Source organism: Carcharodon carcharias, chromosome 17 (genome assembly GCF_017639515.1).
Source record: "Carcharodon carcharias isolate sCarCar2 chromosome 17, sCarCar2.pri, whole genome shotgun sequence".
NCBI lineage: Eukaryota > Metazoa > Chordata > Chondrichthyes > Lamniformes > Lamnidae > Carcharodon > Carcharodon carcharias.
This window is the reverse complement of record NC_054483.1, coordinates 73,493,995-73,513,266: the sequence shown is the minus strand read 5'-3', so window position 1 is coordinate 73,513,266 and position 19,272 is coordinate 73,493,995. Positions and strand designations below refer to the sequence as shown.

At 40.6% G+C, this 19,272-nt stretch overlaps 1 protein-coding gene across 8 annotated transcripts in view; it reads left to right on the top strand.

The window, feature by feature from the left end:
• vti1a (vesicle transport through interaction with t-SNAREs 1A) overlaps positions 1 to 18,799 on the top strand; it is a 364,307-nt gene extending 345,508 nt beyond the window's left edge. For 6 of the 8 annotated variants that reach the window (XR_005945653.1, XR_005945652.1, XM_041209662.1 and 3 more), the window contains one exon: positions 16,615 to 18,799. Coding sequence is in view for 4 of the 8 variants with exons in the window: in XM_041209662.1 (XP_041065596.1) it covers positions 16,615 to 16,708 (94 nt within the window). In the remaining 4 variants the exon portion in view is untranslated. Of the gene's footprint in view, positions 1 to 123; positions 173 to 16,614 lie in introns of all 8 variants that reach the window. The other 2 variants (XM_041209659.1, XM_041209658.1) reach the window with 1 other exon arrangement.
• Positions 18,800 to 19,272: the final 473 nt, after the last annotated feature.

Below are 19,272 nucleotides of genomic sequence, written 5' to 3'. Positions count from 1 at the left end.
CAAGGGCAGGGAGTTGGAGGAGGTGGTGGGGGAGGGATGCAGGGTAAAAAATTGTGCAGGTGTTCTGTGGAAAGTTGGGAATGAGTGAACATATGAAGATAAAATATTACTTTGCCTTCACAGAGGTTGGAGTTATCTAAAATGGAGATTCACCTTTCCAAAGACAGTTGTGGTAAGATGAAGAAGTGACTGCCAAAATCCAGTGGCTATAATAATAAAAATGGATGAAAGAAACAGTATGTAAGCAAGTGAAGGAATAGAACGACACCCACATTTCCTATTGGATGACTGGCAAAGTGGAAGTGCTGCTAGTTGCAGGGGAGATTTTCTCACTGGCAGTGCATGGCACCATCCATTGAGGAAAGCGGTGCAGTAATATGCTTAACAGTAATTGCTGGGAGGGGGGGATAAATATTCAGGGAGGAGGTGACATTGATTCTCTTACGTTAGTTACTGGCAGTTACGTTACTGGCAGTAACGTAATTGTGATTGTCAGCAGCTGTCATTTCAACAGATGGCACAGAGTCCTGAAGCCTGTGAATCCTATTCCTCACAGCTAGGGCCTATAAATGCAGTACTGGTATAATGATAAGTCCAGATAATCTCTCTGTGGTGCCTGCAGACATCCCTGATATGCCACTGTTTACCTAGTCTTGCAAGAGCTCTTTTTAAATGTCCATTTGCCAGCCCTTCCTGTTCTGCTAAAATCCTATACACCCTTCAGTTAAGGGCAGGCTTTCAATGAGTTATCAGGCAATCATTGGCTACCTAAATCCTACAAAAGAACTACAAGTGTTGCAAGAAAGAAAGCACTGTCATTTATTTTTCTAAAGTGTCAACAAATAACAGGAACAGACTATAGTGTTCAAAAACAAGCTTTAAAAAAGCTCAGATTCTGTGCTCCATTACTCTTTTGAGCTTCCTAGGTGCAAAGGGAGTTCTCGACTCAATTCTGCCAGAAGCCAGCGGAAAATTGTGCTAGACTTCAATGTCATTTGTTATCATATTTTAATAAAACTCTGGCCCTTCTTGGCTTTAACCATTTGGACCAGCAAAATACTTCTCAGAAAATTGGGTTCGTTGGGAGAATGGTCATATAGCTAGAATTCCCAGTTCCTGCCACAGTGATGAATCCGTAGCCATGGTATTAGCATTAGGAACTAGAAAAAGTACTTTCCTCTCTCTTTTTTCTCTGTATCTACTTCCCCACCTCCGCCCCCCCCCCCTCCTCTTTGCCCTTCATGTCACATTTATTAATTAGGATTATCAAAATTGGTGCCAATCTTAATATTTTCTCCAACTTTATTTGGAGGGATTTACATTTTCTTTTCTTCACAGACACAGTGCTTCATCTTCAACAGTGCCGTAACCAAACGAAGTGCTTACTGTGGCAACGCATATTTTATGGCAATGATGTTTTATGCACTATTTCTATTAAAGTCATTGCATGATATTTTCAAGGCCATGGTGTTTGAAATGTCTTTAGTAAGGAGTTACTGTATTTTCGGTGTCAGTCCCTTTATGTAATTATTTGTTGAGATAAGCTGGTAACAACAGTTTCTGCCTTCCTGACGCAATTCGAAAAGCTTCAACACTACAGAAAGGTAAATTATACAGAAGATATGTTGGTTTGTTTGCTGGTGGTTTTGAAATGCAGAGCATTCTAACAAAATTATGCTATTTGCTTTAACTAATTCACCAGTTTGTACAGGTCAGAGGATGATTGTTTATAATAGACCTGAATTTCTCGAAAAAAAGTAGGACCAGCAAAGAAGATGAAAGAAAAGGGTTTCACATTCACTTTTATAGGTAAAATAGAGAATGGGATTGCAAAAAGATTAGCATGTTTCTAATGTTTTTTTTAAGCCAGACAATTGCTTCAATTTTCTAAAAACACTTAAACAGATTGTGGGGCAATTTCGCGAATTAAGCTCTTAGAGCAAATGCTTGCGTGCTTGGGGAGCATAAGTTGTCAATTTGGATGTACCAATCATATGACTTTCTGACCATTAGTGCAAAATATTATGGAAAGACCAATATTATTCAATACCCCAATATTGCCAGAGCAAAATCCTGGGGATGCTGGAAATCTCAAATAAAAGCAGAAGATGCTGGAAATACATTTGTTGTCAGATGTGCTGTATATCACGAAACAGAGTTTACATTCCAAATCAATGACCATGCTCATCGGAACAGATGTTGCCAGACCTGCTGAGTATTACCAGCATTTTTTTTGTTTTTCATTATGCCCTAATGTTACCCCTCTCTGTGAGCAATAACTTAGTTTTGCAAATTTTGGCCCGGATATTTGTCTGTGCATTGGGTGCACAGAGTCAGTAGAATTCCTGGCTCCGCAAACCAGAATTTTTAAAATGGCTGCCCGGACATTGGATTTTTGGTCAGGGTGGGCAGGTTCGATTAGAAGTTGGGATGGGTGACCCCGGAAGTACTGAGAAGGCTGCAAGATACAGAGGTAGGCAGGGCAGAAGCACCTGCCTCGGGGATCTGGCACTGTGTTCAAAATATAAAAATAAAGAATAAAACATTAAAATAAAGAACAAAACATTTAACATTCCTCAAACCCTCTGCTCCCCCACACAGCCCTTTGCCCCCATCCATGCCAACTCATGCCACCTTATGCCCCCATCAACTTCCATACCCTCCATACTGACCAATGCCCCTCCACCAGGCCCCCATGGCTGTTTTACAGCCCCTATGCCAACATAGTGCCAACTCATACCAACCCATGCCCCCCACCACCCTTTTCTCTTACATCCACCATGCCAATTTACCCAGAATCCACCATGGACAGGCCTTAGGACTCATGCAGAGATGAGGTCAGTTCTAAGTGTCTATTGCCTTCACTATATTGGGAAAAAACACTCGTGCATAAAAACCCATTTACCATATTTACATTCCTTCAACTAAATAACAACAAACATTTCATTCAAGTGCACAATCCCTTATAACAATAAGCACTGGAATTCATAGCCCCACTTCAAAGAGTCTATAACCATTCAAACTGCAGTGGCAGACACCCTGCTATGACAATGGATGGTTGTGATATCAGTTATGTAGCAGTAATCTAGTAATGGAAACCCTCAGGCTTATATTAACAGAGTGAAATAGCAAGCAATGAAATGTTTTTTTAACACTCCAGACATTTTGTCAAAGATTTAAAGGACACAAAATTTAAATGCCTTGGCAGCTTGACAGCTCTCTTTGACAGGTGCTTTTGACAGTTTTTTTTGACCCTTTTGATAGATCCCATTGACAGGTCTGTTGACAGTTCCAATGAACTTGACAGTTATGGGTTTATGTACTTTTTATGCACATTTATGCCTACCTTTAACAATTCCAAAGGGCACCATATGTCCCCCAAAGGGGGACCAGATCCCAAGGGGGTGTCCTGACTATCCAATCCATAAAGTTCTGACTGCTCTTACCAGGTCTAATCTGCACACTTCAGGTTTCACACTCCAAGGCTACTAAAATTACACTTGAGTGGAGGCAACTGATGATTTAAATGGCCAGATGCCTTTGTATAACACATATGCACAAAATGCACCCCACCCCCATTCCCGCTCCTGTAAAAATGGAAATTTGCCATGTTCAGGGGTGGGACTTCAGCCACTTCTGTCATTTTCACCAAGTGGAAAGGCTCTCTGTCATAGCAAATATCTTGGTCTGAGCCTTTATAAAGTATGAAGGAGAAAACTTTGCATTGAAGGAGCTTTTTTCCATTGCTATCTGCACTTTTGTGGGAGAAAACCAAATGAATACAAATAAGTAAGTGTATTGTTGCCTAGTGCAAACCTTGATCATTTTCTAAATGCCAATTATATGTTGGTCCAAAAATGGCTAATCGCTTGGCACTAGTCAAAATGTTTGTTTAAAAGTAGACTGCAGACCTGGCTCCTATTAGTTCAGTGAGTAAACACACTGCAATGAAGCCCTCTAGTTTTCATCCCAGAACTGTGCTGAAATGAGTTGCTATGAACTGGACCAGTGGTAAGAATGACCTTAACACTATTGGGATAAAAACAAAAAAACTGCGGATGCTGGAAATCCAAAACAAAAACAAAATTACCTGTTTTTAACACTATTGGGTTGGATAAGGCATAACAACCAAGAATCCCATTGCTTATCAGTGTTCTCTGACGGTAAGTGTGTGGCTGTGAATGCTGTGCTTGTTTGTGGTGTCACCTCCCACGATCAGGCCTGATATTCTACCAATGCTGACTGCATCAAGAACAGCCACTGGGAATTACCCAGTTCATTATCCAGCACCTTCAGGAATCTCATGAATGCAATGGACTCATGGATAAGAGTCATAAATCGTGGAATCATTTAAGAATCAGTTCAACATCACAATGCCGGACTTTAGTGCCTTTTTAGGGTGGGCAAACCGTGATGCCATCCATCATAATCTTGTGTTCTTGTTAAGAAGGGAGGGGGGAGTACATTCCTCTGCAAGGTAGACCAACCATAAAAGCTAATAAAGTGTGAGCTCACTCTATCTATGCTACCATTTTGCCACTTATGTTCGCCTACATTGTGCAATCAGGTTGTTGTTTCAAACTTTGTTAATTATGTATTTATTAGAGGAAGCATGAATAAGGTAATAATCATTAAATCATGAGTTTTGTTAAATATGGTAATCATTGATGGCCATCTTTTTGAAGGTCCGTCATTTGATTCCTGTCTATGTGGAGTTAGCTGCACTCATCTAAAGCAGAAATAGTGCACAGCAGATTGCTGCAACAACTCTGGCTTAAGGTTGGCCATATGACCAGGAATCCCACTCGTAACTGTTATACCTTTCCTGAAAATGCTTTCTTGTGGACAGTGACAAACCCAGGATTGGGCTCGGCTGTGATGCCCTCAGTGACTAAGTAGCTGGTTCACAGTCACTGTTAAGGCTCAAATAAAAACAGAAAATGCTGGAAAAACTCAGCAGCTCTGACAGCATCTGTGGAGAGAGAAACAGAGTTAACGTTTTGACTCTGTATGACACTTCTTCAGAGCTAAAGAATAGTAGAAATGTGATGAATTCTACTGTTTAAGAGGGGATGGAGCAAAATAGAAGGTCAGGAATAGGTAGGAGCTAAGGAAAATTTTGACAAAGGTGTCATGGACACAGGACAAAGGGAGTGTTAATGGTAGAGTTAAGGACTAAAGAAGGTGCTGATAGTGGCATTAAGGTAAAATGGGAGAATGTGTTAATAGCAAAACAAGGGTCAGCGCTCTGTGAATACAAGACATAGAAATATGATAGATGGCCCTTTGTGGGGCTGGAGGCGTGGTGGGTTGGGGGAAAAGGATAATACTTTTGAAAATAAATAAACATAAAAAAATGTTAAGGCTCATATTGAATGACTTTGCAAGGTAGAAGAAGGCAACTGTAATGCAGCAGAGGAATAGTCAGGGCAGATTTCCTACTCCTGTGCCTGAAGCTATTGAATTACTTGGGTGCAGAAAATTCAGGAAAACCGGGGTGGTTGAGGTGAGTTGGTTGCTCACAAGTTATGCTCCTCTTCATCTAAATATCTTGTAGTCATTGTGCCTAGCTGTTCCATTAGGCTCAGCATAGGATCAGGAAAATTTCCCCTAAAATCTTGAACAGATGTGGGAAAGGAAGGACATTGTAGGAGAAAAAAATAAGGTTTCGAACATTCCTACTAATTCTATTCATATAATTATCAACATTTAATTCACCTGTCGTCTGTGTTGGCCTCAAGTTGCAGGGAGACAATAGCATTGTTCTGGCTTTAGTTATCCCCAGGTAATTTCATCTGTGAAAATGGTACAAATGCGCCACAAAGGGCACATTCTGATTATTGTTCTCTGATTCAAGTCTAGACGGGGCAGAAACCTTCATATCATCTGAGTAAACACTGGGGAGATGCTGGGTTTACAGATCTAGCCAATCAGCATTGTGCCTATAAAAGCCACCCACCCGTCAGGTGCTGGGAGACTGCAGCTGTAAAATTTGCTGGAGGCAACTCCTGAAGTTCCCAGAAAATGCAGAGAACAGTTCTTAGCAAGATGTTAAAGCACCTTCCCACAAAAGGTCCCAATTGTTCCACCGATGCCTGAGCAGATTATTAGTTGAAAAAACTGAAATATTTATGAACGTTCACTTAAAAAATGTTTTTGAAATTCTTTTTTTCTCATATTTTGTAATGCTGCTGAAGATTTTTTTGTTGTGTGTAATACATCATTTCCAATGCTTTTGATCTGCAACAGAAGTAGAAAAAGATGGGGTTTATATGTTTAAAGTTGACATTTTGATCCTTCTCATTGCTGCTGCAGTATGATAGGTATGACATGTGTAAGTATAATAGGGTGCAAAAAAAAATACTGTTTCTCAGGGAAACAAAAAAAAATCAATTCAAATACAAAGTTTCAATGTTTAAAAAAGACAGTAAATAGGCAATGACCTTTTCCAATAATATTATTGCATTAGACTTCCTTCTCCGTAACACAGCACTCTCTCTACTTTGCTTGCCTGACATGGATGCACCACTAGCCTCATCAATGGAATTTTTCTTTCTCTGTACCAAAACATGGAAAGTTGGACTATGACTATGTAACAGAGGTGGGACAGATCCTGGCCTAAGTGGGCCCAGCAGTCTCAATATCAGTTCTTCCCTCCTCTCATAGTCCCAATCTGAGAGATTTAACACAATCAAAATTACTATCCCATCAATTTAAAAAAAAAGGATGGTGAAATAGCACAAGTTCCCAATGAGGTCTTTGGCAACAGACTAAGAAGATTACTACAGGTAGAAACTTATGCATTGTGGATTCCCTTTATTACAAATCTCTAAATTACATGAGTGTTTTTATATAAACACTTGCGCAATTAACAGCAGAAGGACAGCTTGTGCTCTTTATCTGCTTTGGATACTTAGTTACATGACATTAAAAATGTAATAGTTCCCCTGAGGATAAATTGGGCACAGCCACAAATGCACCTTTTGTTGTATGTATTGAAATTTGCTTTAAGAAAATGAGGGGCCCTCTTAACACGATACAATCAAGTTTTGTTATAATGTCTGTCAATACAGCTGAATTCCTCTGTGTTTAAAACAGCTAGTTTATTAGCTTTTTAAATATAGGTTTACCATGTGCATGGTTTAAAATCGCCAGCTTCCTGATAGATTTAGAAGGGGAAATTTCCAGTCTACTGTCGGAGTACGTTCTCCAAACATTTCAGTCTTGTTGATCTGTCAAAGTGGTCAGGTTAAACTGATGTTGGGTAGTTTTAACCCCACTATTCTGTGTCTTTGTATGTTATAGAACAGTTATAGAACCATCAAAAATTTCCACTTCACACACACTTCTTCAGTTGTGATTAGTGTCACTGGCCTTTGAACAATTTCATGTCTAAAACCGCCATCTCCCCCACCTCCCAACTCCCCAAGTGAATCAAAAGTCACAGGTCAAATCTTTCAGTAAATAGTCTGTACTTTATCTCACAAAGTTCACAGTAAAATGTCTATCAGGATAACAAAGTCAGCACACCTTGCTGCTGCTTTGTTAGAGCTTGGGTGCAAAATACCATACTGCTGCATGGAATCAGTTCACTCATGGACCAGGTTTTTCCATGTGGCAGGCAGGTCTGGGAGTGGCCAGGAAACAGTCTGCCGCCCGCGATCAGGCCCCGACTGCGATTTCACGCTGACTGGCCAATTAACAGCTAGCTAGAGTGAAACGTGCGATGAAACGCTCAGCGCTGCCGGGGTGGGGGCGGGAGGACCGCACACTGAAAGCTCCCCGAAGGCAGAGGTCTGCCTCAGGGAGCTGAAGAATTTTACAATTTAAAAATAGAGATTTTAAAAATAAGGGAAATATGTCCCCACATGTGACTCATGAACAGGGACATATTAAAAATGATCTTTAAAATGTTTTACTTTTTCTTTAACGACTGTTGGAAACCTCATCCCGCCCATGAATGAGGTTCCCTGAAAAATCTAAAGTTTGCTTCGCCAATTTGCCTGCCTGCCAACCGTAAGGTTGGACGGGCAGCACAAAATACTGCTGAATGAATTGATGAATGGGCTTAATAGCCCTCTTAATTGTCGATGGGCATTCTGCCGACTCTCATGGGTGCCGGCCATCAAAATATCTCGTGAGTGCACAATGACATTGGCCGCTCGCCTGCCCAACATCATCACGCGCTATTTTACGCCCATTCAGGTCGGACGCATGTCTGCCCAACAAATGTAAAATCCTGCCCATGAAGATTCTTTGCAAAATGTAGTTAAAAAGTTTCTCTTCCCACTCTGCCCATACTTTTTTCTGTAGTGCAATATGATGTGCAGATAGCTTGGAATTAGAGGTTTACACGTAAACATTTATCTATATCAGGGGTATCTAAGAAGCCAGGAAAATTAGGTTAATACTAAACCTGAGGAACAAGCAAGTAGGTACAAGTTATGAAAATCATCGTAAAAATGAATGGGAGCTACCACTGCACTTTTGTGAAGATCCTGTTCATTTTTAGCCCACGTTTTCAAAAACATCAACTCATAAGTACATGGGTGGTGATTTGCAGTGGGTTTAAGTAAAGTTCAGATGATTAAAGAATGATATGATTTTACAGTATATTAAAGCAAGAAATGGTCCAGGACTGGATCCATACTTACCTGTCTTTCCGCATGTAGTGAATTACTTAGTCTCAGGGCAGCACGGGCAGAGGGTCATCCAGTCCATTCTCATTCACTTGCCAGATATAGTACTGGCTAGAGCCTGGGACCAAGAGAGCCTCCTGCCTGCCCTTGGCTTAAAGTAGTGGATAGCACAGGAAAAGCAATGTGAGAGAGAAAAAAAAGCGTGACTTTAAAAATAAAAGCAAAGTTTAAAAGTGCAGATGATAATTTTGTGTCTCAAAACTAGATGTCAAATGCGGGCCACTTTAAGGAACTTGCTGAGTAAAGCCAACTTGTCCAACCAAGCTGTACAGTGTTCATTTCCACATCCTTATTTTTCTGTCACAGGAAAACATTTCAACATGCAAGTAATTTGGAAAATGAGATGTTTGCCTTTTTTTTCGGCATATTTGTGAGCGATTTCTTTGGTCTTTAGGCCTCCCTCCAACTCCATAAACCTTCTCTTTTTATTGAGGTATTTTCTTAAGAGGATTGGGTGGTGGCTTTATTTTAGAGCATTCGTTCTATTTCCACATACAGAGACAAGTTTTAACTTAAGAAATTCTGTTACAATATTTAGAATATTCCTAGAAAAAAATTCTTGTTATTTATACAGCCAGAATATCGCATTTATGCCTCACACAAAGTGCCCATTGATGGGCCTGATTTTGCTGTAGTTGGCCATCTAATGCCATCTGCCAGTTCTTAGACTTCACCTGCACCGTACAGCTCAAAATTCTTTTGACCACATAGTTGCTGTAAGCTGATAACATCCCAGCGAGGGCATTGGAGACCTGAGTGAAATGGGCAACCAATAGGGTTCTCCTTAGTGTTAAGCAGTGGAAGGACTGAGAAGGAGGATGAATTAAAAGCAGCGAATTCACTCTCAAATTAGATACAAAAAAAGAAATAAAGAGAGGGAAGAAAGATTGGATTGTGAGAGAAAAAGTAACCAGAGAAGAAAACTAAGGGGGAAAAAACAAATTTTACGTTTTTAAGATCACCTGAAACAATTCACAACCTAAAGGAATAAGATTCCTCATATAATCATTAAGTTTCCAAACCAAAGAGATTGATTGGCAATCAGTAGCAATTATCACTTCGTTAAAAGAGTACTTAACACTACTAATTACTGGCCATAAGCATCTGCACAGGTTTAGTTTTTGTCTACCACATAACTACAGTAACTTCATAATATTCCATGCATGTCAGTGGTGAGGCAGACTGTGAGACTTTGTTTTCATAAAGCTAACAATAGAGCAACACAACTCAACGGGCATCGCAACTGTGCAACTGCTCCTCGTGTGGAGCTACAATGCAGCTGTGCATAAATAACGGCAAGCTCCATTCATTTGTGTTATCTTGACAACAAAATCCAGGCACCATCCTCTTCTAAATTCTTCATCATTATAAATTGCCTGGTCATCTGTGCCATCCCCTTACCACAGTAAAGTAAAACTGTGGCCTGTAAAATGGTATAAAAATAAATTGTCAGGATGAATCTCTGAGGCATATCTGGCTCATGAAATTGGGCTCTGTTCATTGCTGTTGCCAGCACAAGGGAAGCCCTGAAATGACAATAATTGAGATGTTTCCTGACATCTAGGGGATGGGCAGCGGATACATCAGAAACACACAGAATGGAAATATTGTGACATCACTGACTTGATGCACGATCTGCCATTTTGGCCCTCACTGCTGCATTTAACACTGTCTCATAAATACTCCCAGCTGAGCAGGGGGCCTACTACCATCGATATTTAAATTGCTAACCATCCAACTTCTAGGTTTAGTGCTTTTGTAGAGTTAATGGAAGTGCTGTTGGGTGTTATTGGAGGAGTTTTACTAACTTTTTGGATTTTCACAAGGGTGGTTCTGTACCCTGACAGGAAGATCGTAGCCGTTATTTAGTCCATCAAATGAAAGCCTTCTTCAATAATGGGGGCCGTAGTTGTACTCCCACTTGGAAATGGAGTACAGGCAGCGGAGAGGAGAAGAAGTGTGCCAAAGCAATAGGACTCTGAATAGAAGGCTCTATCCAGCAAAGGGCTTTTAGGAGCACTTCTCCGAACAGCCATCTTAGAGTGAGGCACCTGCATGCCCAAAAGGAGGTGGTCACTGAACTGTGACAACTCCTGCAACTCGACCTGCAGCTGCACAGCAAGGTGAGAACTGTGCTGTCACTGGCCCTTCAATTTCAGTGCCTCTGCAGGCAGGAGCAGATGGCATCAGCATCATCACAGTTCATCATCTATTGTTGCAGCAGGGAGATCACAGAAGCCCTCTGTAGAAGCAGAGGGACTTCATCAACTTCTCACTGACCAGAGAGAGGCAAGAGGAGATGCATCTTTACTTCCAGGTTGGCAGAATTCCTAATTGTAGGGGGGGCATAAGAACATAGGAAATAGGAACAGGAGTAGGCCACTTGGTCCCTTGAGCCTGCTCCACTGTTCATAAGATCATGGCTAATATGATTTGTTGCCTTAACTCCACTTTCCTTCCTGCTCCCATAATCCCTGATTCCCTCCAATACTCACTAGAGCATGCATCCAAGTTCACCCTGGTTCTCCCTAGCTATCATGAGGGAACAGCTATTGACATCAGGCATTTGGAGGCATCTCTGAAGGAAGAGGAGGCAGGCAGAAGACATCCAGGACTCCTTCGCTCAGGACAAGCTGTTCATGAGCAGATACTGAAGTTCTGGCTGCCCAAAGATGTCACCCCAACACCTTAGTTGCTCCAAAATTCCCCATACATCACCATTGCATCCCCATGGCCAAAGCTCTGAAATAAAAGCCACCAACAAAAAGCCATTCCATAACAACAATACGATAATATATACTAAACTATACAAAATCACCTTTGTGCATCCCCTCATTGCTTCTCTTCCTTTGCCTGTCTGATTTCTCCTACACAGTGATAGCCCCATGGCTGCACCATAACTGGTGGAAGACTGCTGATTTTCAGTGGGGGGAGACTGCAGATGGCCATAAAGGATAACCTCAAGCAGTTGTATCCCTAGAAGCTCCCAATTTAAACTGCAGCACCTCAGTCTGGTTGGGTGGCTGGCTGGCAGGCAACAGCTGGAGCACTGTCGAGTGGCCCTTTGCAGGGTCATTGAATTTCTTGCAGCACTGCTGCCAGGTCTTCGGGGCCAGACTCAGGAATTGACCTTGCTGACCACCTGCTCCCATTGCCTTTGGAGAGTGTGCTTTGATGGCCTTCAGAGGAAAGGTTGCATCTTTCCACCTCCTATACTAATTTCCTCCACATCAGAAAACCTGGAATCCCTGTTTTTTTTTTTTTGCCTCTTTCTGTCCAAGGCTTCCACAGTCTGTAGCAGCTTCTGTACAATGAGTGCAGTTCCCTTTAATAGGACCGACTGCCTTTAAGACATATTGAGTTGTAACTTCCACAGAGTGGAAATCAACGTTGGATTGCCACTCCATGCCCACTTACCTAAACCCAATTTCTCCCATGCCTGTCCCAACCGACCTTCTAACTCAAGCTGGGTGAGATCCATGCCAGCGCAGCTGTCTCTGAGCCCAGCATCACAGTCCAAAACCGTGGAATTGAAGGAGGACACACCCCCTTTTTGACTGCACTAGCTGCCGTAAAGCAGTTACGTTTAAAGACCCAACTGAAGTTGACAGGCCAGGGAGAAGGTAAGTGGATAGGCTTTGTGGAGGCGGGGATGTTTGGGGGAGGGTTTCAGACATCGGGACGGAGTTGGGGGACTTCAGACATTTGTAGAGGATGGGGTTGGACATTCAGGAGGTGTGGGGAGGGTCGGACATTTGGGTGGTGTGGGGGGCTGGAGGTGTCAGACATGTAGGGGTGTGGGGTTCTGGGGATGTCGGACAAAGGGAGGGGATAGACAGGTTGGAATTTCAGGGGCTGAGGGTGGTCGAACATCGGGGGGGTGGGATTCTGGTGAAACTTTGGATGGGGGGGGTCCCGCCGGATTCTGGGGTGACAGTCCAGCCTTGGGGAGGGGTGTTCAGGTGAGGAGCCCTGCGTGGATGGGGCTAATCCCATGGAGTGTCGAGTACCATGGGGGGTGGTTAACCAGGGATGGGGGAGTCCCTTAAGGGGGGTCAGGGGTGTTGGGGGAGTCCTGTGGTGGTATTGGTCTGGGTTTTTACAATTGTTACCCAGAAGTTAGAAGAGGTTTTAATTCTTCTAACTCTTTCTGGGTAACTATTGGTGTAATCCTGTTGGAACCATCCGAAGTTTGCCATTTAAACCGCATTTTCAGATGGTTCCCAGCACAGCGCAATTGTCCAGAGAAAGTGTACACTTCTGGGCAATTTCCATGCAAATGCTTACCTGTGAAACTCTGAGAGGGATTCCCCAGCGTAGCTCTGGGGTACACCCCCAATCTGACGTTGGGGAGTTTGGAATTACGGCCCATGGCTACATGGTAGCCATGCATGCTGCTGGGCCCCTTTTTAAATGTACAGTCAGTCAGCACACATTCCATCCCAGGCTGCAAGCTGAAATCATTTAGAGGAGGAGGCAGCACAAAGTTGTTACATGCTCCCTGCCTCCTAAATGGTACCGGACATAGGGTGATCATGCATGTTAACCCCCCCTTCCCCCACTCCCGGTCACTTGTCAGTGGGATTATACTTCTGGTTAAATTACTGATTCAAACATGGGCCCCAAAACAAACACATCCAGGCACTCCCGCAGTCCCTAATATTGAACTCAACACAAATCGGAGCTTTCCTGCATTTTAGTGAATTGATCAAAACCAGCATCATGCAGTCTGATCCTTTAAACCATTATTTTCTGTAGTTCCAAGTGCCTGACTACACATACATTCATATGTACAGCTTTGTTTCATTTGGTACGCAACCTTTTTTAAAAAAATAAAATAGAGAAATGAAAGGCTTTCCCCAGCAGGTGGCCATCACCTTTACTCCTGGCCAATTGCATTCTTGAGCTCCCAGCTAGGAGGTGCACAAGAGACTGTTTCCCTCTTTTCTTCACCAGCCGCACCACCACCCACCGCCCCTCCCCTCCCCAAACCTCCCTCCTGTGAGATGAGATTTAACTCTTTGCTTAATGTACATTTGTTCATGCCATCCCTTCCCTACCCCCTCCCCCCATACCTGTCACCATCCTTCCACAACAGAACAACCAAGATCAAGATTTCTCCAGATGGTAACTCTCGAGCACAGATTCATGTCAGGCCTCTTAATGGACAAACAATTTACAGCTCTGTACCTTGCCCTTATTGCAAAGGAAGTCCTCTACCTGTACTTCTCATTCTACCTATGTGAGCTGTTTTAACAGACATTCAGCAAGCTTCTATGATTGTTTACTTCTGTGAAGGATTAGCATGTTTGTGTCGAGTACTGAGTACTGTACACTTTTGATATCGGTATAGTTCGTTAATCAAACCAGCTGTGAATATATCGATTTGCCTTGTCATTTTTCTTTGTGCTCTTCTGCTATGGATACTCTCAAGATTTTGTTGATTTGTTCTGGCAAAAAAAATTGATTTCTATTATATCTACCATCAATGGCCTTGAACTGAACTGATAATACAGAGGAATGTAAAACATGTGTATCTCAATAAGCAATGCAGTTGTAGTCAGGATTTTGAAGCCATCTAAATGGAAAGGCTTGTTGCCTATAGAACATCCCAAGGAAACAATTAGCTGCTGTCATTCATGCTATTGTAGAAGTTTTAATATGGCATGAGGAAAAGTAGCAAAATATGGGAGGTCCACATTTTAATCAAGCCTGTGTCATTTCCTTTATCTGTCCGTTTGTTATGATTCTGATGGTTTCAAGTCTCTTTAACAGCAGATTTGTAATGGCTACAAGGCTACCAGAATATAGATAGTCCCTGAAGAATAGTGAAGAAAACTAAATGAAGTAGTTTAATGAGGATTGAATTAAATGCAGATTTTGTGAAGAAGCATCTTTCTGTTATTGACTCAATGTGAAGCCTCCATCTTTTTACTTAGATTTATTGCCTACAGATATTCACCATATTTAATTATCACAACTTGAAAATCTGTTTAATCAAAACGGTACGAGGTTAAGCAGACTTCTTTACTGAGTGTTCAGATTTTTACTTAGACCTCACTTTCAAGTGAACATGTTTCTTTTAATATTAAAATCAGGTTTCTAATGTTCTGCTGAGTTTTAACCCTAATTATGTTAAAGGAATGCTTTTAGTTTAAATTCCTGCTTTATTAGTTTGCGCTCTGCAACATTAAGACAAAAGTAGATCACTAAGTAAGGAAGAGAATGAGAGTAAGGCTGTAAAAAAAAAAAGGTCAGACAAAAATTGAACTTAAAAAAAATTATGTAAAACATGCTTTTATTGTTCCCGCTACCATCTTAATGCAAGCTTTAATATTTAGTGATATGGTATCCTCCTTGTACTTAAAATACAAAGTAAACAAAATGCCACTGATAATCTTTATATTCTTCGTTGGCTGTATTAATTTATTTACCTGTTCTAGCTAAGCTATGGTAACTAAATAATATTGGTTATATTTCCAAATCACATCTGCACATTCTTCTTTAAAACATTTATGTTATGTAATTCCAGAATTCCCATCGTCGGAAACAAAAGTATTTATTCTTAGTTTCTGTACACGAGAAAATACAGTAACTAAAATCCTTGAAGCTTCATAAGGAAATAGTTATGTCCAGGGGAGGATTTTATGCAGTTTGATACACTTGAAAGCTGCTTGTGTAAGGCAGTAACAGGGAAACTGAAGCTTTAATGGAGCAATGCTTCCTCTGTTTTCGTTCTTTTCAACTCATGGTTTGGTTCTAGGAGCCCTTTTCCTGAAAACATTGACAATACACCAGGTCTGCAGGCAGGTTTCATTATGCTGAAAGCTAAGAGCATATACACAATTCCTTTGTTGTTTCTCTGGTCAGGGTACAAGCTGGCTAGCATTGGGGGTGGCTGAAGGTTTCTCTGTTGATCCTTGCTGGCAGGAGTAGTCAGATAGCAAGATGGATCCAGCGCTTGCAGTGAGTGATGAATGGCGACAGAGGTGGTCATTCATCTCCTGCTTAGATTGTGGACAAAAACTAAAGCAGTTTTGCAGAAGACATGTCAGCAAATGTGATAATTTTGTAACCTGTCAGTAGGATAGAGAGCAGCCCCTTTGGAGTGTCGGGAGGAGAGGTATTAGTGATCTGACATGTATCATTTGCAATCCAATCTACATTTTGCTTGTTTAGTGAAAAGTAATGCCCTTCACACATTTTTTGTTTGCTTCATTTATAAATACAAGACATTAAGAAATAAAAGTAGAAAATACAGGAAGTGCACAGCAGGTCTATCAGCAACTGTAAAGAGAAAAGACAGATTAATATTTAAGGTGTGTAGACCTTTGATCAAAACTGTTCTGCCAAAGGTTCCACACCTGAAACGTTAACCTGACTTTAATCTTTTCAGATGATGGCCCAGACCTGCTGTGTATTTCCAGCATCTTCTGGTTTTATTAGAAATTTTCAGCACGTGCAGTTTTTTTTCCTTGCTATCTCTACTGGGCATTTAAGAATTTGACATCCATATAATCGACAATAATTGGATGCTTGGTACCTTTGTGCACTTTTTTTTTAAGAAGTGCAATATACTTATGGATGTGTGCTTTGTATGTTTGTTTAATGTTCACTTTGAAAGTAATTTTCAAACCCTCACTATAAACAGGAGCTGACTGTGTTCAGCAAACAGCAGGAATTATATCCAATATGTGTATTTTCATGTAGAAACGTAAAGGTTTAAATGTGCTGCTATTTGATACTCCAAGCTTCAATGCTATTCAGTAGTTACAACTACATGAGCACCTCCAGTCTGCAGACTATGACATCTTTGATCATCGAAGCAAGCTGAATAAGGATTTTATTTGTTGCAAATTCTAATGTTTTTTTTTGTTTCCTCCCTCCTGTTCCCTCTTTTAAATTCCCTGTCTAGGATCATCCAGAACCGGATCCTCATGTTTATCCTGGGTGCCATCATTCTCCTAACCATTGTGCTGGCCATTTATTTTGCTGTCACAGGCCACTGATACGTCTCTATTCTTCTGTGATTAATAACGACAAACTGCTTGTTCAGTGTAATTAGGACAAATTGGTCACATGAATCATCTTCTTGCACTGACAGATTCTTCTCTACTGCGCATTGACTCCGGTGCAAGCCAGGCAAAAATGTTTTTTTTTTGTATCTTTGTTTGCTTATTTCCTTTTGTTGTTGTTGAGAAGGTGACTTGGATTTTTAGTGTAACTGAGATTGTGAGGCGTTACTGCGTGTTCAGTGCTGGCAGAAGAAAAGAAAAGTAGAATCATTTTAAGTCCTGTTGTGATGGGATTGTATGTTGGTGTGCTACAGACCTTTGTGTACGTGTGTACAATCTGTCAACAGCTTGCAGGTTATATCTACAGAGGATAAATGATGGGGAACTGTGGTTAGCTAAAAAATAAGACATTGAGTGACGCCCTGACATGCACAACTCCTAGGTCCAAAGGACAAGTGGATTGCTTAATTCCTGACGTCACATTGGTTTAGATTCTAAGTACACACCTAATTAATGATTATGACACTCCCTCTCCCACAAATGCATCATGTAATATTATGGAAAATGCAGGCAGCTATTTAAAAAAAAAATTGGAAATAAATCACTAATTCATGGGTCCTACTTTCTGTAATAAAGTGCAATATAATTAAAAGATGCCAAGCTGCAATTAAAAAATTAGAAACACAAATCAACATTTTAAAAGCTGCTGCTGCTACAATTTTAAATGCTTCATGTAAAGGCAGAAAACCTAGAGCATGCCTGACGTCAGTTCGTAACTACACGATGAAGAGCATTTGATATTCTGTTTAAGGCAGGCTGAATTGTCTTATTTTGGAACTGGCTTGGTGGGGGGCTTTCTTTGCTTTTGCTTCAGAGCTGAGAGCTTCAAAGGCTGAAATTAATAGTGAACAAAATTGTGCAGATCTGACCATCCCATGTGGGTAGAACCCATTGAGGTTATCATTATCTTAAATTCCACCAATTCGACAAACCTCATCAGATAATGACCTCTATAGTTTTTTTATTACCATGGCAGCACAGATTGTCTACCCACAGAAAAAAATTGTATTCTTCACAATACTTTTTTTCTCTCCTTTTTTTTTTAAAACCTGTCAGATCATTTCAGTATTTCAAACCTGAAGAAAACAGCCTGCCTGGAAATGTATTTGAAGTTGTAATAGTGTCAAAAAGTCACGGTTGACTGACAGATGTCAGTCCCAGTGGACCTCATTAAATCATAAAAACTTGACAAGGAAATAATTGTGCATCACCAACAACCTGGCTGCTGTTTAAACATTTTATTTTGTTTCATTATTAGGATCAACTATTTTGTTCATTAAGAAATTGCATTAAACAACAGTTTTGTGGCTAATGATCTGTTCTGGGCTTATGTCTGTTTTCTTTAAACATCAGCTGCGTCATGTGGTTTCTTTGCAGTCGTGCTATCATCTGGCAGAAATCCACCACTCAGAGCTGCGGGTGCCATTGGAATATAAAATGGATTATTCATTACCAACCTTCTTGTGACTTATTTGGTTTCATGTAGTGGTTGAGGGTTTCGCTGTCTTCCGCGGAGAAGATGAAAACTTGTCAAAAATAGGTTATATCTTATTCTCGGGGCAACAAAATCAGTGGGTACACACATGCTTCAATGTTTAATGAATGCAGATTTTAACCCCTTTACATGACTTTGACTGTGAGCTCTGCATTGACAAAGAAACCTCACTTTAAGAAAGAACTGGTAGTTAATTGGCAATCGGGAAGTGTGTCATGATTTATAAATTACTGCTAACTTTAGGTTATATTTTCTAATAATGAGATATTTCAAAAAATCCATACATATTCATGCACTTACATTTCCACACGTATTAAAAAAGAGCAGGCTTAATTATGTGTGAATTTTGGCATTATTGTAATGACCATTTGCAGTTGAGTGTTTTCTGGACATTTATTTATTCAATCGATTTTGTACAAAGAGCTATGAAATCTGCCTTTATGTTTGCTTTCTCCTTGTTGTTCTACATTAGATGTATGGAATGTGTACGTTATTTAATATATCAATTACAGTATTACATTCCAAAAGAATGAAGTGTTTGTGTCGCCTTTTTTCTGCTTTATACTGAGTGATCACATTTCAAAGCTTGCACTGTACGATACCTTAAGTGTTTTTTTCTTCAAATTCAAGGATTTTGATAACCCAAGTGGATATATGCTGTCTATTGATTTTTTTTTACAATGACTCCTGGATAACCTATTTCCTCATTCATTTTTAAACTGAACTCGTGAGATTTTAAAGCAATTCTGCCCAGACTCTGAAAATCAAAATCCCTCTTTGACCCCTGAAATTCTAATCCCAGCATAGATCACAGTTGTTGAATATTATCTTTTTACAAAGCTGGTAAAACAAAAATGTCCAAATCACTGGATACAGTAGGTCATGACTGTGAATCTAATTAGTAATGCAAAGGATCATTTTATAATATCATTTAAATACATCAAAAATGATACTGTCCTTATTTATTTATATTTAGCTGCAGCATTGCAGACTGATCAAAACT